The sequence below is a fragment of the Chelonoidis abingdonii genome, chromosome 3, assembly GCF_003597395.2.
Source record: "Chelonoidis abingdonii isolate Lonesome George chromosome 3, CheloAbing_2.0, whole genome shotgun sequence".
NCBI lineage: Eukaryota > Metazoa > Chordata > Testudines > Testudinidae > Chelonoidis > Chelonoidis abingdonii.
In genome coordinates this window covers 92,729,708-92,754,522 of record NC_133771.1, presented here as the reverse complement: position 1 = coordinate 92,754,522, position 24,815 = coordinate 92,729,708, and the positions used below count along the sequence as shown (strand labels likewise).

Genomic DNA, 24,815 nt, shown 5'->3' with positions numbered 1-24,815 from the left:
TGGTACCTACATGTACCATGACCATCGGCTCCTCCCCAGCACTACACATAAGTCTGTCTATATGCCTCGAGAGATCCACAACCATCGCACCAGGCAGGCAAGTCACCATACGGTTCTCCCAGTCATCACAAACCCAGCTATTTACGTTTCCCAAAGTTTCTATTAGCCAATAACCATGAAGCCTTTAAAAATTATTTGTGCTTGTGAAGAGTGCCAGATTGGCAATCCTGGAAAGAGAAATCTTCTAACTATAGAACAGGAAAGCAGAAAGCAATAGTGAGACAGGATTTCACTTCACCACATCACCAGTGTGCCCGCAAATCTGACCTAGAGTGACCACCAATAGGGGGTAAGTGTAGTTAAGTCTTCATACTTCAGTCTTTTAGTTGGGACTGCCAACAAACATTTTCATTAATACTAGACCTGGAAGAAATTTATGTGATAGACACACCTGCACACCCATTACAAGAGTGATGACAGCAATGCATTTCAAACAAACCAGACCACAGAGCAGCAATGAGATAAGAGAAGAGACAGGTGTCTGCAATGCCTAATTAAAATCCTCTTCAGCAATAGGTTGTGGGTTAAATATTTGAGTCATTCTTCACATTTAATTTCTCTCTGGTCCAGTATGAATAAAATAAAAATGTCAGCTTTCACTCCAGAGACAATCCCAGACTTACTTGCTTTCTTGCAAAGTTACAGATATTCCCTGTAAACCCTATAGTAAGAACAACAAGAATATCTGAAAGCTAAATCTTGAATGAATAAAAAAATCATTAAGTAAAAATGGAATTAATTAAAGCTGGTAAAAAGGGATTTTTGTTGCAAAAGAACTAAAAAATAAAAATAAAAAGTCAACCAGGTCTAGCAGATTTTGTCAGGCTTCCACATGAATGCAAAAGGGAGGAAGGCCCAAGAGCCTCCAACATGGTTGTGTCTGTTGCACACAGATGGGACACAATCACAATCCCTGCACTCTCCTGTACACAAGGGCTGCTTCTTGCTAGCACTCACTAGCATCAGCACCTGGCAATGGAGCTACCTAGCCATTCTAAGTAGTATACGCTGCACACCCTTACAGAATGTAAACACTGGTTTTGATTCCCTTATATGGCAGCAAACTCTGGAAGGCATTGTATCTTCCTAAAGTACAATGCCTTCTAGTGCAGGAGATAGGGCTCTGATTAAGTCACATTTGAACTTTTAATTGCTAAGTGAATCTGGGACACCCTTTAGTAATTAATACCCCCACATATGGTTCAAAAAATTGGAGGCAAAAACCAGCATTAGAATGCATCCATACTCTGATCCGCTGCAGCCCCACACACAGCCTCAATGTACAGGCAGTCTTAGCACGTTCATGAGTAATGTGTGTGGTTATTGTGGACAGGATCATTGCCCAGCCAATGGATTATGCGTAAAAACATTTTGCCTGCATGACTTGTTCTTAGGCCCCCTGCCCAGGAATAGTTCTTCTCAGCAGTCTTTTGGGGGGGGGGGGTGAGGTGCAGTGGGGGGTAGAAGTAGGAATGGGGTAGAAATGTTTTTGCTCCACACACTCCCCCTGCAGAGTGAAAGATTTCTGGTTGATATCCATGGGCTGTACTATTCAGAACCTGGCTAACAGTTTGCAGTCCTGTCATTCATTATCATCCTATATTCTTCATGCAGTAAAACAGAGGATTCTTCAGGAAAACACTCACCCATTTATCTCTCTCCCCTCCACCCCCCAAAAAAAAGAGTGTTTAGGAAAGATTGACAGTGGAGAGGTGCCACATTAGCAATTTATACTCACCCCTCATTTATCCCAGGTAAATCAACATTATAAGATTTTTTTTCTGCAGTAAAAAGATCTGCTCATTCACTTTTGCTGTTAAATATATTAGTAAACCACTGACAGGAACTTAGATGTTGTTTATGTCAATTCGGGCAGCAAAAATCCCACAGCCTCTAAGAACCAGTGTCTGACCTCCAAAGCCATATGGACAGCAACAGTTTGCCTCTAATCGTAAGAAGCAGCAGCAGATCCACTTGGCTATGGTGGGGAAAGGATTTCCATCTTGACCCATCCCTTGCAAGTCTTCTTCCTTCAGCAACAGTCAATATGGGAGGTTTTAGGCGTCTTAAAACTCTCAAAAATTGCATTTCCAACTACATTCATGGTCAGCCTTGTGCTCTCCTTCCTTTCACCTCACTTCTATAAACATACTGTAAAAGTGTACCTTCTTCTGTACATTGGACATGACCCTATCTCATAAACAGATAGTTAAGGGTTAATGTCTCTTTTACCTGTAAAGGGTTAAGAACCTCAGTAAATCTGGCTGACACCTGACCAGAGGACCAATAGGGGGACAAGATACTTTCAAATCTTGGTGGAGGGAAGTCTTTGTTTGTGCTTTTGGTTTGGTTCGTTGTTCGCTCTCGGGACTGAGAGGGACGGGACATCATTTCAGGTTCTCCAAATCTTTCTGAATCAGTCTTTCATGTTTCAAAATTGTAAGTAGTAGTCAGAAGGCAGATTAGTCTTATTTGTTTTCTTTGGCTTTTTGCTGGTAAGGATTGTTACCTCTGTTGGCTGTAACTTTGAATAAGCTGGCGTGGGGTCCCGTTCAGTCTATATGAATCTGTTAGTACCCTGTTAAAAGCATTGTTCCATTCCTTGATTTTACAGAGATAACTTTTAATTTTCTTTCTTAATTAAAAGCTTTCTTTTAAAGAACCTATATTTTTCCTTGTTTTAAAATCAAGGGGATTGAGTCTGAATCACAGGGATTGGTGGGGGGAAAAGATGGGGGATGGTTAGTTAATTCCTCCTTGTTTTAAGATCCAAGGAGTTTGGTTCAGTGTGAAGCCTCTCAAGGCAACCCAGGGAGGGAAAGTCTTGGGGGAAAAGGAGGGGGATGGGTTAATTTCCCCTGTTTAAGCCCAAGGGTTTGGAGTCTTGGGTCCCTAGGGAAGAGTTATTGGTCGGGAACAGAAGTAAGTGTGCCAGACACTAAATGCTGGTGGTGGCAGCTGATACAGATTTAAGCTAGTAACTTAAGCTTAAAAGTGTTTCATGCAGTCCGCCACTTTTTGTACCCTAAAGTTCAAAGTGGGGGAAAAAACTTGACACACCACCATTGCTTGTCTACTTGTTCTCAATGGTGCAAAGACTGCACTTTGGGATCGTCTAAGTATCTCCTCATTTGTACAACAAAATAAACCAATGGATGTTTAAGATACACCCATAACTTTTGAACTGAAAAACTGTTTAGTTTCCATCATCCTTAGCTGATTTTTTTATGGCTGTTCTCTCTATAGCAGGTTGTCATCAGTAAACTGCATTGAACCACTCATATTCTAGTTATCACGCAGACATCCTGCCACCTCACGCAGATGCCTCTGAAGTACTGAGATGTCATTGATGCAAGACTGATCTGACATGCTGATTTTCTTCAATCTATAGAGCTCCTAATGCCTAAAAATCTATTCACTGCCACTCAATGTTATTGCCACCTGGGTGCACGGTCAGAGAACTCACTCTTTTCTGTTTTATAAGAGGGCATTCACAGCTTTTATTTTATCACGCACCGTGGCTGATGTTAAGTCCCCACAGCAGTCTGTCAAGGGATTGCAGGTCGCAGTGATCAGGTCTACTTGGTTGCGAACAGGAGTCGTGGCCTAGTGCTCAGTAGTCCAAAGGCCCATGGCCCAAACTCAACAGCAGAATCAGAAAGGGGGGCTGCCGGATCAGAGCTGAAGATCAGAACATAAGTGCAGGACTCCGAATGCCAGAGAGCCAAGGGTCGAGACAGAGTGTGAGCCAGGAATCAGAGCCGAGGGACACAGCCGGATTACCTGGACTCAGGGAACGCAGGAGTAGGGCTGGGAAAGAATGGGAAAAAGGCTGGGTGCAGGGTAGGATCTGGACTGGAGCACTGAAGGAGCAAAGCAGGAGCAGGTTTGGAGTGAGGAAAGCACAGAGAGGCAGAGGGTCCATGTCATGTGTGTTGAGCAGCCAATGACCTACTTCTGTTGCTGGGCTTAAAAACCACCCTTCTGACTTCCTCAGCCAATCAGGCAGGGCATCCAGCAGGCAGCCTGGCCGACTCATTAGGTTATCAGGAGACTCAGCAGGCACAGCTGCAGGGACTTAATTTTTTCTCAGCTCTTCCTGCATTAGCTGTAGTTGATCAGTAATCTCTCCAAGTAAGGCAATATCATCTGCATACTTGAGATCCTCTAAAGAATCTTTAGCTTTCCATCTCCTACTTTGGCTTCAATCAACTTTGTGGTCAGATAGTCTCTTTGAATAGGAAATAAGGCTGCTGTGTGAATGCATCCCTGACGTACCATTGATTTACTGAAAACAAGTCTGTAATGCAACCATGGTACATTTCCTCCACTGCATACACTCAGTCCTCAGGCACCTTGGACTGGCGCAGCAATATCCACAGCAGTGGTTGATGCACTGAGTCTATAAATGCCTTGTTAACTTCTTTTTCTCAGTCTGGCTTGCCAATAACATCCCACAGAACGTACATAGGGTGGTTTGTACTGAAACCACAGCGGTCGTCTCTCATTTTTGGGTTGGGACAGTATTTCAGTCAGTTCAGTAGTATGATTATAAACCCCTTCCCTGGGACTGACAGTGGTGTCATTCCTCTATTGTGTGAGCAAGCTGATCACTCTTCGAAAACATGATGATGCAGCCTCTTTCCAAACCTTCTGGAAAGTGACCAGTTTCCGAAGCTGTTAAGGCAACTCAGTAAAACCAGTGAACTAAATCCGGGCCTCCACTCTGCAGCTGTTCTGATATAATTTTGTCAAGACCAGGCGCTTTATCATTCTGTAACTTTTCAGCCACAAATATCACGTCCTTTAATGTTACCAGCCTAGTTTCATTTGAGTTCATTTTTGGACTAACTTGTAGTTTACATGTTGGTGGGGATTTACTTATTAATTCACAAGAGTGCTCATGCCAGTGCTCAAGTTGTGCATCAATATCCTATTAATATTTTCCATTTTTGTCCTTAACTGGCAGAAGCCATGAGAATGAATATCCAACTAGGACCTTCAAAGTCCCAAATATAGATTTCTGGTCATGTCTTTCAGAGGCTTCCTCAAAATACAGCGCCATACTATTCCACCATTGATTACAATAATTCTGACAGGACCTCTTGACCGCTTATTCAAGACATTTATTTTTCCCAAATGTCTGAAAAGCTTCCTGAACGCTTACTATTATTTTTGCCTTTATTAACTGCAGTTACAGCAGTAGCGCTCTTTCTACAATCTATATATTAAAATGAAAAGAGTAAATGGAGAGGCCTTTGGACTAGATTCTCATTGCGCCAAAATCTGCTTGGAATCTGAAAGTTGTATACAGATCCCTGATTCTGAAACCATAGCTACTCCAGCCCCAGTCTTGAGCTGAAGCAGCCCAGGGTCTGCTCGAAATTATATCAGTTCTGTTCCAGTCCCTAAGGAATCATATGTCAGCCAAAAACTGGTGGAATGCTGCTGTTCTCTGCCCTGCCCTCCTCCTCTCCAAACGTGCCTTCTATACTGGGGGTTCAGAGCAGTTGGTTCAGGAGCAAACTCTACCTGCTGTACTCCAGCTGAGAGCACCTCACTGCTGGGGGGATTCTCATCTGACTAGTTACAGCTGCTTTGCATCAACTGATTAATCAAAAGGAGAAGATAGCAGAAGAGATTCTGGCCCTACATTTAGTAAGATGTTTTTAGTCCATGATGAACATGGCCAAAAGTCTGAGTGATATGAAAGACCTGAATGGGAACCAGTCCTAAAACATGGGTGAAACATTAACTTCTCAATCTGTAAATGGTAAATTAGCAAATAAAAACAGTAAGTGAGTGGAGTTGTAGGGGTTTTTTTTGGTCAGAATAGTGAAGAGTTAAAGAAAACAGATATAAACACTCAAAAAGGAGAATGGGAATGATGGAAAAAATGAAACTGAAAATCAAACATTTAGAAAAGCAAAATCTATAGGTATCTTCTTTACGTACCACGATTACATCTTTTAGTAATATTATTTCCCAGCTGTGTCAATTTTTTGGTTAACAAATATAGAATCCATGTTTATGCCACACCATTGTCTTTTACCCATCATAGGGCTTGGTCCCACTTACGCTTGATACTGAGCATAGTGGTTATTACTGTGAATAGTCCCATTGTCCTCAAAGTACAGTGCAAAGAGCCCAATTCTCAGCTGGTGTAAAGCATCAGAGCTCCACTGACTTCAATGGAGTTCTGACAATTTACATCAGCTGAGAGGGCTAAGTGCAGAATCAGGTCCATACTATGTAAGTCTAAAGACATCAGTTTAACATTACAATCCTTGATTAAGCCTTACAGTACCATTAAAAGGCTTGATTCTCCAGACACTTAGTACCAAGTTTAGGGCTCACTAAAGTCATGTGGATGTAATCTTACTGAGGGTAGAGATGAGAGTACAGGAGGCAGGCCCAAGTACCTGAAGCAGGTAGGCCTGCTCTTGGGCTCTCTCAGGCTGATCCTGCAGGCCAGACCATTGAGATCAGCAGTGGGATGTGGGCCTAGAAAACACAGGAAAAAGCCCCTAATATTGTGTAAATGTCAGGTGTTTCACTAGTGACCACTATAACTAGATATTTCTAAAACAAAATTCCCATTCAGTCCAATAAATAATTAGCTATGCACTAATATAATAATTCCTTTCACCCAAGGACATCATATTGCTTCAGAGACATAAATTTATTAAGCCTTACAACATCCCACCCAGGTGGCTACTGTAAATATTATTATACTCGTTTTAAAGATGGGTAAACAGGCACAGAGACATTAAGTGATTTTTTCCAAGGTCACTCAGAGGGAGTGTTTAGAATAAAACTCCTGGGACCCGGCTTGCAACCCCAACTAACTATTAGACAACCTCTCTGTAAAATGAGTGTTTCCAGGGTCCTGTTCACTGCTGGTGTCCACAATATCTGTCAGTAATTTCCTGTCACTACATGCGTTCCTATAGTCAGAGTTTTTGCACACAGAGGAACTGCTGAGAGTTCATTTCTTTCAAAATTCTGGGACAGATTCCAATTGTCTTTAGAGTTTTCACTGATGGGAGTCTGCCACACTTTTAAAATACAGATGGAGAAAAAAGAAAGTCTCATACCAACCAACCAACCTCCCAAACCTAGGGACATCCTAATTTCACACACTAGTTATTTGTAATATGCTGTAACTGACTGAGGAGCTGCATGAAGAATTTCTATCGTTTGCTGCTGAACTGCTAATTTTGTTATGACACACACTTGAAAAACCTACAACTGTTACCACAACTTTACATCTGATTTGCATGACAAATTTAGTTACGAGCATAAAGAGAAAATAACTAATGAAAATGGAAGTTGTTAGCTGCTGAGGTTGTGAGTGATGGGTATTTTTTGTTTAATTTTCTAACTCTTTTAATGATGAAACATTATATATAACTAGAAACAAAAGAGCACTCATTAAATTTGTATCTTCTTTGTGAATATACTTGCAGCTAGTGTTTTTCCTAGGATTTTAGTAGGAACCAGCCTTTTCCACCAGAGTATGATAGGTCAGAAAAGGAGAAGACAGAAAGAGGAAAGAATGGGAAATAAACAAAACATCATTTACAAAGTCTTTATAAAGAATATAAGGGGAGTGAACCAAGATGAAAAGAAGATGTAACATTACAATAATAATTTCCTTAATCACATGAATTCCGATCCTGCAAGATGCTGAGCACCTGCAAAAAAAGACACTGAGGACAACAGGCATAAACTACTTTGATCCAAAAACACGTTAGTCATTTGAGAGCAGACAAAAAAAAAAAAGAGGCCACGGAATAACTTTTTGTTCTTGTTCCCTGAAGAAGTGGCCTTGTAAATTCCTTGCATTAACTTCCTCATCCCTTAAAGAAGCCATGACAGTCTTAGATCAAAACCTCGGATTTAGAAAAAGGGTTTTCCCTCAACTATACAAACTTCATGTAAACACCTAAAAATTGGGGAAAGTCACCAAGTTTATTTAAATTGGAGGTAAGAACATTTTTATTTTGTAAAGATTATTAGCTCTTAGCCACAGGGTATGCACCTTCTGTTATATGTGTATACAGCATGTTGCACACTGTGGGTACTACTCCAAAACTACTCCTATTATTATTATTATTAATTATAAGCCACAATTTATTTGAACACAGTTTTCACACAAACTGAATTTGTGTGAAAGCTTTGAATCAGCTTTTCTCCCCATTTCACCCAAAGGTTAATAGGAGAGGTTGATTAGGACAATTAAAAAAAAATCCAAAAAACCCACCACCTTTGTAAGAATCTGAGGGGAATTGTTTTGAACTAGTCCTGTTAAATTAGTCCTGTGCAGTCAATTGCAGAAATATGGAAGTGATCTGTTGTTCAGACCCTGTGAACAGCACGGCAATACAATAATACCAGTGACCTTCAATGGGCCCCCACAGTTCAGATTCCTTTAATCAATACAATTCATTTTGACTTTGCTTACTTGCTGTCACCAGCAGTGGATATAAGTTGAGCATAGATTTGGTGTGGGAGAGATGGCATTTGACTGAGACACTGCGTGCTATTATCACAAATACTACACCTTTAGCAAAACATCAAATTCTTATTTAAAAGTCTCAATTTCCTACTTGATAATTGCAAATACAGAGAAAGTGCTTCTTCTGAAGAACAAACCAGATGTTAAGTCAGATGCTTTTTATCCAGTGCAAATAAATAAAAGCCAAAAATCATACAATGCTAGGAAATTTATTTGCATACTAAGAATTTTTCCTATACTATGGTTCCGAGAAACTTACAGGAAGAGGAACTGTGAATAAGTGTTGGCTCTTTGTTTTAATGAAGTAAATGTACAATCTCTGATTCATCCCAACTACGTATTTAGCATACTTGAGAAGACTTGGTTGCATCACTAGTAATTTCCATTTACCAAGCAGTCTTAGTTGTGGTGAATTAAAGAAAAAAAAAAAGCTGCAAGGATTAGTTTGAAAAACTAGTGCAATCAGAGTTTCCACCTAACAGACAGATGGAATTTGTGCAGTAAAGCTTGTAGTTTTAAAAACTTTATTAATATAAATACAATCCATATTTTGCTAACAACCTATACAAAGAGCTATGACTTTTTTCTTTTTTCCTCTTTTTACTAAGTAATGCATTCCTCGTGCTAGAAGACTTAAGATTGTGTTTGCCTTCCTTCTTGCCTCTCTGTGACACAGGAAAGAACCTGAACTTTAATGACTTGTTTTACTTATTCACTGACTTTGATGCCCTTCTTTGAACTCAGTTTAGAAAGCAGTGTAGTTCGGAGAAATATATTTGATATTTATAATAAAAGGACGGCATGTGGAGAAACAATCCTTATTTTTACTCCATTTCACTCAAACTCATATTTTAGTATCTACTTTTCACATTACACCCTTTCCCCCCGTTCTCCCTCCAAAATGTAACAAAAATGGGGGTGGATAGGTGTTTGAATATGCAACATGGCCAGATTAAAAACAAAAAGATATCTGAACCGGTATTAGTCCCCATCTCAAATTATATTTTGAATAGCAAGAAAAACTTCTCCCTACAAAATAAACAGTTTCAAAAAGTAACAAAACATTATTTATCCTCAGTCAGAAGGGTATCATTGATGTATTTAGGAACATACCAAAGGATGAAACATTCAAAACTGAATAGGTTGAAATTTTTTTCACAGATTTTTCATTAAAAATGGCCTTTTCAAAAATACACCTCTACCCCGATATAACGCTGTCCTCGGGAGCCAAAAAATCTTACTATGTTATAGGTGAAACCATGTTATATCAAACTTGCTTTGATCTGCTGGAGTGCGTAGCCCTGCCTCCCACCCCCGGAGCACTGCTTTACTGCATTATATCCGAATTCATGTTATATCGGGCCGCGTTATATCATGGTAGAAGTGTATTATCAATTTTTTTTGTTTTTCTTTGCAAAATTTTCTGCGAAATTTATTAAAAAATTGGAATTGCCATTGAAATGTTTTGTTTAGTAAAAACTCGGTTTCAGGCAGGTAAACAAATCATTTAAAAAACTATTTAGATGAAAATATCCCCCCACAAATGAGAACGTTTCATTTTTGAACTCTGAAATGGAAATAATTTTAAAATTTGACCATTTTTTGTGAAATTATTTCCCCACTTTTTGACAGCTCTAATTCCAAATATCTGAGCTCAAGATGGAGAAGCACTGTCTTCCCATTTGCTGGAGATTATAACATGAGAAGCTAAACAGTTCTAACGTCATCAATTTCTAAGGAAGACGTATGAGAACAGTACATGTCTACACTGCAACTGGGAGGGTGTCTCCCATTCTGGCATAGACACAAGCTAGCTCTGTTGGAGCTAGAGCACTAAAAATAGTATGTGGACATTGTGGTACAGGCAGTGGCACAATAAATAAATAAAGACTCAGGGGGTTGGGGGGGCTTGTATTCAAGTGGCTAATCTGTGCTGATGTCTGTGCTTCTGCAACATCCACTCTGCTGTTTTTAGTGTGCTAGCTCAAGCAGAGCTAGCGTCTGTCTCTCTACCCAGATTGGGAGGCACACTCCCACTTAAAGTGTAGGGCTAGTTTGTGCCTGTGTTCAGGAGGGGTAGGTACACAGAGGAGCCTTGCTGCAGCAGACCTCCTGCAGTTCCATGGGGATGTATGCTGCAGGTGCAGCTCTGCCACCCTTTACATAGGTTCGGCACACTCTTTTCTTTCTTCCCTGGCAGTTCTGCTGATCAGTGGATAGAAGAAAGGGGCCACAGCCCAATCCTCCCTGCATCTCTTTGGATGAGTTTCGGGCAGATAGTGGTGCCGGCATGGATCAATGGACCTTCTTCCCAGCTACCTTTAACCTAGAAAGTGTTTTTTTAATTATTTATTTAAGATGATTGTCAAAGGGCTGTAGTTGACCAACCTCGGAGAAGCTTCTCTTTGTGAATAGGAAACATCAGCAGACTGTGGTCATACACAGTGGAATACACTTGAATTCATTTCAGATGACTGGCTTCCGCTGTAGGAGCTGAAGGTAAACAGGTTTAGAGATTTGGCTCATGGGAGCAGGGAAGGTTCATGTGAATGAAAATCTAAAGCCTACATTTCTTGAACCACAGTTCAGCTAGCTTAGTGTCAGGAAATGGCAGCCCATAGGGCACTAGTGCTGCCTTGCTGTAAATAGAAGCCTTATGATGTCTAGTTGTCATATGATGGCATAATTTTGATACAGCCATGAATGGGCATGAAAAATGTAGGCACTGCCAAAAGACTTGCATCACTATTAGTAGGTTTCTTCTTATTCTACTTAGTTCAGGTGGTCCTATAATTATTTCTAACCTTTTCTTTTTCTTTTTTTTTTAGTTCGAGGAAATGGCTGCAAGAAACCCTCACCTCATAATTTCCTTTCTTCTCCAAGGGCTCAGACTCAGTCTCCACAGGAATCATAACTTCATCCCCTCTAAGCTCCTCTAAGATGAAGACAGTCTCTCAGTTCCTACAGTGATGGGCTGGGAAAATATCTGAATGCATGCTGTCACCAAAATAAACAACCTAAAAGTGAGGCAGCAAATTAAAAGTGCTATGTGTGTGAGGAAAACACAAGCATCTGTGTTTCAGAGCTAGAGAAAGAAAGCTTCAAAAACAACCAAATAAAAATTTCTCTAGGTTTATCTGGACACAACAAATGGATGTTTTATTAAAATCTGGTTTCTTTTTATGAAAAGGCCTCCTCACTGCAGGCCTTTCACTCCATCTTGGTTTGCCTCTGAACACTTTCCATGCCCTGGCCTTCCACTGACATTACAATTGAACACTGCAATATGAGTGGCACATAGGACAACACTGCTAGGGCATTTTGGTTGACAAAACTAGCATATTAGACAGCAGTGAAGTAAAACTGAGAAGCAGATAAAACAGAATTTTTAAAAAAATGTAACAAATTTGGGAAATATTTGAAACAAAGGAAAACTCTGATCATTTCTCTTTATTTCTGAATGGAACCTTCTGTCACGTTGTACTTACATGTATAGCCTACATACTGGGTGAAACTGGCCCTATTGAAGTCAATGGCAAAACTCTCATGGACTTCAAAGGGGTCAGGATTTCACCCACTGAATGGGGTGACACAATGATCCAAGTTTTTATTTATGCAACCTTGTTCATCTGTTTTCTCTACAGGAAAAGATTACACAGGCTTTATTACACAAACATGCACACAGAGTAGATATATATACATACATGCATAATCAGATATATATTCTGTACCACATTTATTTTTCCTTTTTGAGAAAGGCAGTAAATATCTATAATTCCTAGAACTTGAATGTAACTAGTCAACTTCTCCCTTGCTGTTCTGTATTAATAAATACAAGAACCACTATTTTATCCCCAGTACTGGATTCCACAGCACATATCTATCTTTTAGACTGCCTGCTTTGCAGGAAGTAACTGTATTCTTGCGTATTGTACACAAGCCCATTCGCACTGCTAAACAAATAATCATGCAGACAACAACAGCACTAGAAGAGTTATGGTGTAAATTAACTAATAGGACCCATCTTTAATATCTACTGGGCATTTTCTTCAAATGTTTACAAAGTACTGCAAGTAATCTCCATGGAAATTCAATGGGATTACTCAGCACTACATCCAGTAATAAAGTTCTAATTCACGCTCATTTGGTGATAAATAGATCAATGGTGGTAAGTGGATCTATTAAGATAACTTGCCCCTCTCTTGCTTAATACCTTTGGTTCTGGCTTGCCTGTCATCTTCTTCAGCAGTTCATAAAGATGGGTAGCGTTACCCTGGGAATACCAGCCAGGCTTGTCCAAAGATGGCAGAGCCTCCTGCTCCTCATCATTCTCTGAAATCATAAAACAAGATTTCCCACTGTTAGTGAAAGCAATAAGAAAACTCACTACTCTTCTGGTGTTGTTTAAGAGACGCATGACAAGATGCACCTATTTACCCATGATAATTCTAATTTGACACTAAAGACTTGTCTACACTTATCACGGGATCGACGAGCAGCAATCAATGCATCGGCGGTCGATTTAGCGGGTCTAGTGAAGACCAGCTAAATTGACAGCAAATCGCTCCCCCGTTAACTCTTGTACTCCACTGGATTGAAGAGTAGGAGGCCTCAACGGAAGAGTGTGTTCCATCGACATCGTATAGTGTGGACCCCACAGTAAGTAGATCTAAGCTATGTCGATGTGAGTTACACTATTTACGTAACTCAAACTGTGTAGCTTAGATGGAATTTCCCCTTTAGTGGAGATAAGGCCTAAGAAGAAGGACATATCCAGGAGAGAGGAAGGTGGCAGGAGGTTCAAGTTAAGGTACTAATCAGAAGTTTCAGGTTAGGTCAGGTTGTAGTAGAGGACCTGATGAAAGTTTAGGGAGCATGGCTCACTGTCACTGCTGTGCATGGTGGTTCCAACAAAAGAGATATTTGAGATTTAAAGGCCTCAGGCTGCAACTGCATTGTTTTTCATTCAGACTTAATGTTATCCATAATGCCTGATGTTATGCTCAATTATCCACGAATGCCCTGAAGCCTACAGAACAGTCCTCAACCTATTTTACCATCAAAGGAGGGGTTGCAAATATGTAGCCAAACTCTTGATCAGGGAGATCAAACCATATCTGACAGAGGTGTGTTCCCATGACAATTATTCTCCTCCTTCCCCTGTCATGCCTTAGCTTCACCAGCTCCCAAAATGGTACCCACATTTTGGGACAGAGATTAGGCCCATCCAAACATACCACAAGATGCTTCAACCAAAAGTTGCAGTGAAGGAGGTAGAAAACTACACAAACAATATTGAGGAGGTCATCAGATACTCTATGGCAGTTGCTACAGCATTCCAGGGAAAGATAACAGCAACATCTACCTATGGGGACAGAACTAACTCACAACCCTAAATGCTGACTCTATAGACCAAGGTCAGTATGCTGTGTAGGAAAAAAAATTCCTTCCTGAGCACAAATAAAGTGATAAACTAGTATGCATACAGGTGAGCATCATCAATCTCATATCTAAAATTTGCACTAATGCCTGATGTTCCAGTATCATCCTGCTCAAGGGACAGAGTATGTAGAAACAAATTGATGCTAATGCTATAGGTGATATGTGCTTCCTATCCAGGCAACTATCTATACACCGTGCATTCACAGTAAGATGCAAAGCAGAAGTCTTAGCAGAGTATGAAAGTCACCATCCCCTAGCTGATCTGACTGTAAGCTCGACCTCCAGCCACTCTGGACACCTGCCCTGGTGTCTGTACAGCTAAACTTGTGTAAATCTCTGTTAGGTAGCGTGTCATTACCAACTATATCTTTTTGCTTCTCGTTGGAGCAAACTTGCTGACCTTTGCAAAACTGTAAATAGGAATCTCATCAGAAAGTGAACTTGTCTAATACAGTGCATGTGCATTGGTTACTGAAGTGATTAAGCAAAGGGGTTATTTAGTTTCTCAGCCCCCATAAGATATTTTTTTATACAATAAAGACAGAGAGAAGAAAAGAGGCCAATATAGTGTTTTGATCTGGTTTATCTAAAACATCAGTAATTCTATACAGCCTATTGCTACAGTATTGTTTGAGAATTGCCTTAGAATTCCTTAGAGCAGGAGAGAGAGAGCAGTCTAGAACAGAGAGAGCAAACATTATGGAGTTACAGGGCGTAGCAGTTCCCGCAGAGACAGAGGGAAGTGAAACTTTGGGGACAGAGTAGAGCAAGGGGAAGGAAAGCTGTTTAAAAAAAACAGTAAAGGTGCATACAACAGGATAATATGTACACTGACGGGAGGACAAAAAGAGGTAGTAATGGGGAAAAGAGAAACATGAGAAGAGGCTGTAAATCTTTTTCAAATGTTGTGGGTCCAGAAATCTAAGTAAAAACATGATTATTCCCAGACAAAACAATTTTATAGGAGGGATGTTCTAGAAACTGGGTTGAGCAAGGAAATCCAAAATTAAGAACATCATTGTGCTTCATATTCATGTGAAAACAGTTTCCCTTTCATCCTCCCTACAAAACCAAAGAAATATAATGATATGTATTAAAGGTGAAATGTTATCCTTCACTTTGCATTTCCTGTCTTTTGATTGTTGGTTTGTGACTCAACCTTAATGTTGTTGAAACAATTTGTCTGAATTTCCTCATTTAAAACTATTCATATATCCTCCTTTCACCCTGACCTGCTCTCACAGTTTCCTGGAAGATTTTAAACACTTTTTAAATTAGACACACTATCTTGTTGTCTTGCTTATGGAAATTTGTTTTTTTTTCTGCATATTTTTAGACATATTTGCAGGGATGGCTGAATGGGAGGCCACAAATTTCAGACACATAATTGTCTAAAGATAGTAGGGGTTTTAGATTTTTCCCCAGAAGAATTTCTCAGATTGACAAGAACAAAATGCATATCTACGAAAACTACTCATAAGACAGTCTGCAAGTAGAGAGCCATCAAATAGATTAATATTTTGTTACATGGACATTTTTTGAAACAGCAAAATAATGAACAATCTCATTTTTAACAAGATAATATGGATACCCTTCTTTTATATACTCTAAATATCCAAACTGCAATTGATTATGTCCTTTCCAAAACAGTGGTGGGCAACCTGCGGCCCATCAGGGTGATCTGCTAGTGGGCCACGAGATAGTTTGTTTATATCAACTGTCCGCAGGCACGGCCTCCCGCAGTTCCCAATCGCCACGGTTCGCCATTCCCGGCCACTGGGAGCTGCAGGTGGCCGTGCCTGAGGACGGTCAGTGTAAAGAAACTGTCTCGCCAGCAGATTCCCTGACGGGCCACTTGTGGCCCGCGGGTTGCCCACCATTACTCTAAGACATAGTGCTTTCTATGAATTGCTTTAAGTCATGGGCATATTTCTGCAAATATTCTTCTCTTTATCCAGAAAGCTTTCAAAATAATCCATGCTGCATGTTAATGTTCTAGCAAGTTCAATCAAGTACCTACTGCAGTAGGCGAAGTAGGCTCTCTCACACCTTCCCATGTAAAAATAAAGTGAACTACATAATTGTATCTCAGTGATCAGAAGCAAAGAGGAACTAGGTAGCCATTTTTCAAAATGGAAAGCTTAACAGAAAGGTGGCTAAGTGACTGGTATTAAGATTGGTGTGGCTCAGTGTATAATGATCTGGAAAATGAGGTGGACAGTAGAGTGGTTAACAGTAATTATTCTGTTGCTTTTAGTTATCGTTACCATTATGGAGAATTCTTAGAAACTCCAGAAGGGTTGAAATATATATGAAACAATAAGAGGCAGATCAGTCAAGTGTTTCTCTGTCAGCTGTATCATTAAAACACTGATGAAAAAAAACAGAGAGGTGAATATGCTTATCAAATACAGCAGTGTTGGTATCACAGCAATAATTGATAATATATTACTGTTTGGAGAAAGTATTATTGTTATTAATTATACGTATTACAGAGCACCTAGAGGCTCCTACCAAGATCAGGGCGCCACTGTGTTAAGCACTGTACAAGCACAGTGAGAGACAGTCCTTGCCCTGAAGAGTTTATGTTGGTTAAAAGACAAGCCTGGAAGGTAAGAGAACAGGGTTCTTTTCCTCGCTCTGCTGCTGACCCATTCTGAGACCTCTGGAAAGTAACTTAAATTCTAAGTCTCAGTTTCCCCATCTGTAAAATGGGAATAACAACATCTATCTCTTTGAAGGAGAATCATAGAATATCAAGGTTGGAAGGGACCTCAGCAGGTCATCCAATCCAACCCCCTGCTCAAAGTAGGACCAATTCTGAGACAGATTTTTGCCCCAGATTCCTAAATGACCCCCCCGAATTGAACTCATAACCCTAGATTTAGCAGGCCAATGCTCAAACCACTGAGCTATCCCTCCCCCCAAGCTAGCCCTGCTTAATTCATTCATAGTTATGTATCACTGTGAAATCCTTGAATTTGGAAGGGACTACAGAAATGCAAAGTATTATGAAAATTTCTCTCTGATGATGTTTCAGGAATAAGAGATCTGAACCTGAAATGCTTAAACAGATTAATTACACAAATTACAGTGGGAAGTGCTCCTTTAGAGAGTAGCTTCAACTTGACCATGCTCAAGAACATTTAAAAAAATGAAGTATTCTAGATTTTTGTTACTGTAACTGTCTCCTTTGTAACTTGCTGTGAACGTGCAGCAGCTAACTCATCCCAAGACGAGAAGAGAGGAAAACTCCTCATTTAGTGGCTACTAACACCTGGGAGTTCATCCAAAGGTCAGAAAAGCTATAAATATTACCTCAGCAGGAAGCAAGTCATATAAAGATGGGAATGCTAATGCTGCTAAAGCATTCTTACAACCTGCAGGAGTGAAGCGCTGACAGTTTCAAACAGTCCAGATAACTCAGAAAAAATTTCTCAGGTGATTTAGATAGAACAGCTCACTTCTGTTTGAAGTCTCTAATATATCACTGCTACATACATTCCTAGCTCCATATTACAATACATGCCTTGACAAGTAGTGTAAACGTAACCAGTCTAGCAAAATAAATAGAGGGGAGGAAACCATGTTTGTAAATTGTAACTACCACATCCCCACAAAGATCATTAGAGGAATATCATTTCAGTGGAAATTTCCTATATGAAAGTCACTTTTTATCTACAGAAAAACTTGACTAACTAGAATAGCAATGCAGATTGCAGTGCATTGTAACAACTGGGGAAGTTCATTCTGATTCACTTGAAATACAGTTTTACTAAATTCACTGTAAGCAGGTACTTGTGTATTTCAAATAAACAAATTCACTCACAAAATCAGCATTCTTAGTTTATTTTTTAACATCTTTCTCACAGGAGACTTCTATGCCCTCTCTAGTTTGCCTTGAAATTTGAGTCGCAGGTTTATGACATTGCATGAGGAACATCTGGCATTATTTCTTCAGCTGAGAATGGACAGAGAGGAATCAGCAAAACTTTTTCTTTGTCTGACTTAAGTGACTGCTATTGTTGATTTACTTTGGTAAAATACTATCTTATGCTCTCTAGGAAAGTATTACACCTTCCTTTTTAGGTGTAGGTAGCATGCTGGTCATCTGCTTATTGGTCATGAGTAAGGACTCAGGGAGTATGTCTACGTTGCAAATAAAAGGTGTGTTCTTAACTCAGATTAGCTAATCCATGTCACCTAACATGGAATAAAATAGTGATGAAGACAGGACAACTTTGCTTTTAACTCAGGTTAGCAGCTCAAGTTTAAGCCTACAGGGGATACTGAAGTTGGACTTGAAGAGCCAACCTGAGTTAAAAGCCAAGTTGCCCTGCCTTCACAGCTATTTAAATCCGATTTAGCTAATGTGGGTTAACATAACTCCTGCAAATGCCTTCAGTCAATTTTTTCAAAAAATGGGGTCTTAGGCACCTACAGTTAACCATTTTTAGGCTCATAAATCAGTGGTTTTATTTTTCAGGGTGCAGAGCACAAACAGGTCCCATTTTGGTTCTTTATGCTTCAGGCCTGCAGGATAAGTGCAGAGGCAAACTCTTGGGCTTGCACAGAGCTGCACTGGAGTCTTAAATCAGACTGTAAAGCAACTCCTTCTTCCTTCAAATCGCTCCTGAAAATGCTCTACCGTTGTGCAGCTTATAGGAAAATGCCACATAAAAATTGCTAGGGATAACTGTGATCTAACTGTGCCTGTAGTTAGTCTATGTAGGAAAATGTTTCTATCACTGCTACAGCTATCTTTCCTCCCTCCCCCTTTAGGCTTTGTAGTGATTTTTTAAGGCCTGGTCTACACTACGAGTTTATCTCGAATTTAGCAGCGTTAAACTGAATTAACCCTGCACCCGTCCACACAATGAAGCCCTTTATTTTGATATAAAGGGCTCTTATTATTGATATTTGTACTCCTCCCCGATGAGGGGCATAGCCCTCAAATCGGTATTGCATTTCGAATAAGAGTTAGTGTGGCCGCAATTCAACAGTGTTGGCCTCCAGGAGCTATCCCACAGTGCACCATTGTGTCCGCTCTGGACAGCAATCTGAACTCGGATGCACTGGCCAGGTAGACAGGAAAAGCCCTGCAAACTTTTGAATTTCATTTCCTGTTTGCCCAGCATGGAGAGCTGATCAGCACGGAAGCATCATTCCCAAATCTGGACCTTAGCGTCCAAAAATCTGGGTGCCTGTATGAACCCTTAAAGCTTAATTACAGCTTAGATCTGATCTCGCGCCACCAAACAGGGATTACAGTGCCTGTCTCACTCTGGTCCCCAAACCTTCCCTGGGGGGACCCCAAGAACCCAAATCCCTTGGATTCTTAAAACAAGGAGAAATAACCCATTCCCCCTCCTTTTTACCCCTCCCAGGCTTTCCTTTCTGGGCTAACCTGAGAGTTACTGATGCAACCTCTTTACATCACAATACCAAGAAAGCATGTCTCCTCTCTTCCACAAAGAGACAACCAAATACAAGGAAACAGAAAAGATTCTCTCTCTCTTCCCCCTTGCTTTTCTCCCTCCCACCAATTCCCTGGTGCTGCAGAGATTCACCCTCCCATAGATCTAACACAAAGAGAATTTCCCTCCCCTTCGTTTCCTTAGCCTACCAGAGAGAAAAAAACTCAAACAAGTCTTAAAAAAAACGAAAACTTTATATAAAAAAGAAAGAAAAAGACATAAAAATATTCTCTGTATCAAGATGACAATAATACAGGATCAATTGCTTAAAAGAAAAATGAATAAACAGCCTTATTCAAAAAGAAATACAATTTAAACATTCCAGCAACTACACACATGTAAATACAAAAAAAACCAATAACAGCCTATTATTTTTCTACCTTTGTACTTACAACTTGGAAACTGAAGATTAGAAGCTGAAGATAGAAAGAACCCTCTCATAGCTGAGAGCCAGACAAAGACACAGACCCAAACATTCCCCTGAGCTTTGAAAAATCTGTTTTCTGATTGGTCCTCTGGTCAGGTGTTTGGTTCCCTTTGTTAACCCTTTACAGGTAAAAGAACATTAACCCTTAGCTATCTGTTTATGACAGGTGACCATGTACGTCCAGAATCAAAAAAAAGCTCCAGCATGAACCCATACAGGAGTTACTGAAATCTGATCTCTGTATGGGGAGATGAATCTGTTCTATCAGAACTCCTTCCAATAGACGAAATGCCAAAACATTTGAAAAATCTCCAAGGCCATGAGGGACAGAGGCCACAACAGGGACGCGACAAAGTGCTGCGTGAAACTAAGAGCTGAGACAAGTGTACCAGAAAGCCAAAGAATTCAACAAGGATGCTCACGGAGGGAGGGGCGACTGACGACTGTAGCTATCCCACAGTTCCCGCACTCTCCGAAACCATTTGAATTCTTGGGCTGAGCTCCGAAAGCCTGAAGGATCCAAAAACGTTTGTCATGGGGTGGTTCAGGGTATATGGCTTGCTCCTGGCTGGCCTCAGTGAGGTCGTCCGGGGGCACCTGGCAAAAATGGGAATGACTCCCAGGTCATCTCTCTTTCTTCTTAAGCTTTGTCTAGATGGAGATTCACTCGCTCTGCAATAATCATAGGCAGCTGGGAGGGCTGCCCTCCTCTCCCCTCCCCAACCCCCCCGTTGATCTCTGCTTGCAGTGGCAATAGAAGTCAGTGTTTTTCTAAGTCGAGTCCGCTAAGATCAGTACATGAATGCACCACCAACTAGAATAAGTATGCTCAGAAGTTTGGCCGCATGCACTCGACTTTATACTGTCTGTTTCCAAAAATCAGTTTCTGTAAAATCGGAATAATCCTGTAGTGTAGACATATCCTAAATGTCTAACTCCTTTTGTGTATTCAGGCCCAAGCCAGCAACACACTTGAAATCAACACTCAGGAAAATACACTTTCAGTGGTGACAATCCAAGGTTTGATTAATTTTGGTTTTTATACAATCTGGGTAAAGTTTTTTTAATGCTAAGAATATATGAATATACCTAGCATAGGCACACAGTAGTACTAAAGGGATTAAAAATATGCGGTGAGTATAAGTAAATACTAATGGCTGAGTAGGAGGGCATTTTCTAGCAATTAAGCAGCAGCTTCGGAATTGAGGGTAGAAGGTGATGTTCAGGACCCTTGAAGTTCAGCTCTACTCTGTAAAAGCAGCAAAGAGTCCTGTGGCACCTTATAGACTACCGGACGTATTGGAGCATGAGCTTTTGTGGGTGAATACCCACTTCGTCTGATGCAGTTCTACTCTGAAAAGTTACATTGTAAAAATGGTTCCTAGATCATTTGAGAAACAACCCCAAGTGCGTATTGAGGGTCAGATCTGCTTACTTGTGTGACAGAAAACATTTTGCTGCTCTTTACTCCTGTTAGCTTTGAGAATCCCGTTCTGCCTAATCATCCGCAGAATTGCTACCCAAATTCCTCCAGAACTGCATTTCTGGTGACTGTGCATGAGCCAGAAAAGCCCCGTTTGACTTTGAGATCCCAGGTTGAATTTACTAGGTTGCCTCTCCATCTTCTTCCCCCTACTCCATTTGTTTACTTGTAAACTGGGCACATTTAACATGGAAACCATTAATCCACAATAAATATTGAACTCCATAAAACTTCTTTTTCAGTCACTTTAAAAAGAAACCAGAAAAGAAGAGCCTAGTTTAACTGACTGGAGATGCCTGGCCTGGAAGACTATATTCTTATTGTAAACAGTGAAACTATAAAAATGTAAATAAAGAGAACTCACATTAGTGATTTTGTGTGTTGAGAAATCAAAAATGCATGTTCTTCCCGGATTCAGTACTCTGCTTAGTGTTTTGGTCTTCCCAGCAGGTAAAGACCAGCACAATAACAAGATAGTGCATTTTCGTTGTGTCTTTAGTTTGTGGTACCCAGTAAACGTCATTCAGTTAAAAATGTCCTACCTTTCTCTGTCACATAAAAGAATTTCTTTGCTCATTTATTACTAACGAGTAATTCTATTATAGATGGTTGCACCCTGGAAGAGGGTGAAACTCTGGCCCCACTGAAGTCAGTGGCAAAACTCACATCAACTTAAATGGGGCCAGATTTTACCTACAGAGTATATAATAGAATCACTCATAGACTCATTGACTTTAAGGTCAGAAGAGACCAGCATGGTTATCTAGTCTGACCTCCTGCACATTGCAGACCACAAAACCTCACTCATCCACTCCTGTAATAGACCCCTAACCTCAGGCTGAGTAACTTAAGTCCTCAAATCAAATGACAGAGAACCTAGTTTAAACCGGAAATAACCTGTGCCCCATGCTACAGAAGAATGCAGAGAATCCCCAGGATCTCTGCCAATCTGATCTGAACGAAAATTTATTCCCAACCTCAAATATGGTGATCAGTTAGACCAGGAGCGGGCAAACTTTTTGGCCTGAGAACCAAATCGGATTTCATACATTGTATGGAGGGCTGGTAAGGGGAGGAGGTCATGGCCTCCTCCTATCTGCCCGCCTGGGACTCCTGTCCCATCCAACTCGCCCGGTCCCTGACAGCCCCTCTGGGATCCTTGCTTTATCCACAAACCCCCTCTCCCTGTTCCCTGACTGCCCCATACCACCCCATCCAATCACCCCCACTTCTTTCCTGACTGCCCCCTGGGACTCCTGCCCCCTTTCAGCCGTGTTTCCCCACCCACTACCGTTCACACCCCCACCCTGAACTGACAGTTACCTATAATTTAACATCGACTATGGCATAATAGCCCTTGTAAATTAGGAGGAATTGGCCAACCCTGATTAGGAAGGAAGGAACAGTATCTGTTATAACAATAAAAATATGGAGATATACCTATCTCATAGAACTGGAAGGGATCCTGAAAGGTCATTGAATCCAGCCCCCTGCCTTCACTAGCAGGACCAAGGATTGATTTTACCCCAGATCCCTAAGTGGCCTCTTCAAGGATTGAACTCACAACCCTGCGTTTAGCAGGCTAAGGTTTAAGCCACGGAGGGATTCACTTTACACATCAGTCACCCCAGGCTCCATAACACAGTAGTTAGCATACTGGCCTCCTAAACCACTGATCACAAATCTAAATCCTACTAGCAGAGTCATAGCCCACATGAATAATGTCTGTGACAAGATGTTAAGAAAGGCTTGTGATAGGCCCAAAAGAAGATGCGATCGAGGGAAGATGTGAAAGCTAATGACACCTCAAAGTAGGGCGACAAAACTATCATGTAAATATAGTGCATAGTCCAGAGCCAATTTACAGCAGTGGGTAAAGAATATGCTATTGGGTCAGGGGTTCCCTCTACAAATATGGGACCTCAATCCTCAGTTGTATTCTTCCCTGGGTGGGGATGAGAGATGCACTGTTTACACCCCTCTGTTTTTGAGGCCGACCCAGAGCTACTCTGAACTATGGTCAGCCAGGAATGACCCAGAGGAGCTGCTTGCTATCCGGGAATTGCTGGAGTGCAGCAGTACATCAGCCATACCCCTTTGTTCTTAGGAACAAGCCGAGCACACACTCTGTGCCAGGTCCTCAGCAGAGATCCAGCTGCTTTCTAATGCTGTCACTTTGTAAGCGGAGCAGAGCAAGGACCAAGATGGAGCCAAGTGTCTGATTGCCGAGTTAAAAAATGAACATATATTTCAGCATGTATATTCCCAGAGTGCAAAAAAATATTCAGAAGCACTAATGAACTTAAATTTTAACCATTAAAAATATCTATCCATGCCAGGCTTTAGAATTTATTATATATTATTCCCAAATAAATCACAGTCCCTTTACTGAGTGCAATTCCTACAAGAACATTTTCCCTAACTGTGCTTTTTTTGGTTAAAGGTGGTAATAGCCCCTGTTTTATTTAAACAATTTCTACAAACATAAGGAGAAATGTTAGTCCCACTAAAGTCACTGGGAGTTTTGCCATTGGCTTCAATGGGGTCAGGATTTTCCTTACCTCATTTAAAAATGAGACAAGCTCAAAATTTGTTTTTATTTTTGCTTCATGAAAAATAAACATAAAAACTGGGTTTTGTTTCATTTAACATTTTTCACAATTTCAGGGGGGGAGTGGAAGAGGGTTGTAACATTTCAAAACTGAGGAAACTAAGACAAAAGTGCGACAGAGTTTAAATTTAAGTGCTCAAACCCCATTTTTGCAGAAAAAAAAAATCAACTAGCTCTATTAAAAGTAAGGTGACCAGACAGCAAATGTGAAAAATTGGGATGGGGGTGGAGGGTAATAGGAGCCTATATAAGACAAAACCTCAAATATCGGGACTGTCCCTATAAAATCGAGACTTCTGGTCACCCTAATTAAAAGTGTATAATTCTAAAGTGAAATGAAAATGAGTCCACCATCGCTGGTAAAACTAAGGCTAGAGCTGCATAGAAGGATACCCGTTACCAGTCAAGAGGAATGAACAAGTGAAAACGACACATAAGTAACTATTTTTGTTACCTTAACACTTAGCTTTGCTTTTTGTTAACATAAGAACGGCCATACTGGATCAGACCAAAGATCCATCTAGCTCACTATCTTCTGACAGTGGCCAATGCCAGGTGCCCCAGAGGAAATGAACAGAACAGGTAATCATCAAAAGATCCACCCCCCGTTGCCCATTCCCAATTTCTGGCAAACAGAGGCTATGGACACCATCCCTGCCCATCCCAGCTAATAGAGATTGATTGATGTATGGAAAATCCTTTTCTTCATTTTTTGGAATGCATTTAAATTATTTAATATTGTTGTGCAGGAATGCCTACAATCTCTGGGGTACTCTCCATTTTGATATTTGGAG

At 40.6% G+C, this 24,815-nt stretch overlaps 1 protein-coding gene across 1 annotated transcript in view; it reads right to left on the bottom strand.

Annotated features, from left to right (window-relative positions):
* Positions 1 to 24,815, bottom strand: part of NT5DC1 (5'-nucleotidase domain containing 1) — a 279,569-nt gene that overhangs the window by 37,396 nt on the left and 217,358 nt on the right. Inside the window, 2 exon segments of the mRNA XM_075064566.1 lie at positions 11,440 to 11,598; positions 12,795 to 12,913. Coding sequence (XP_074920667.1) covers positions 11,440 to 11,598; positions 12,795 to 12,913 — 278 coding nt within the window.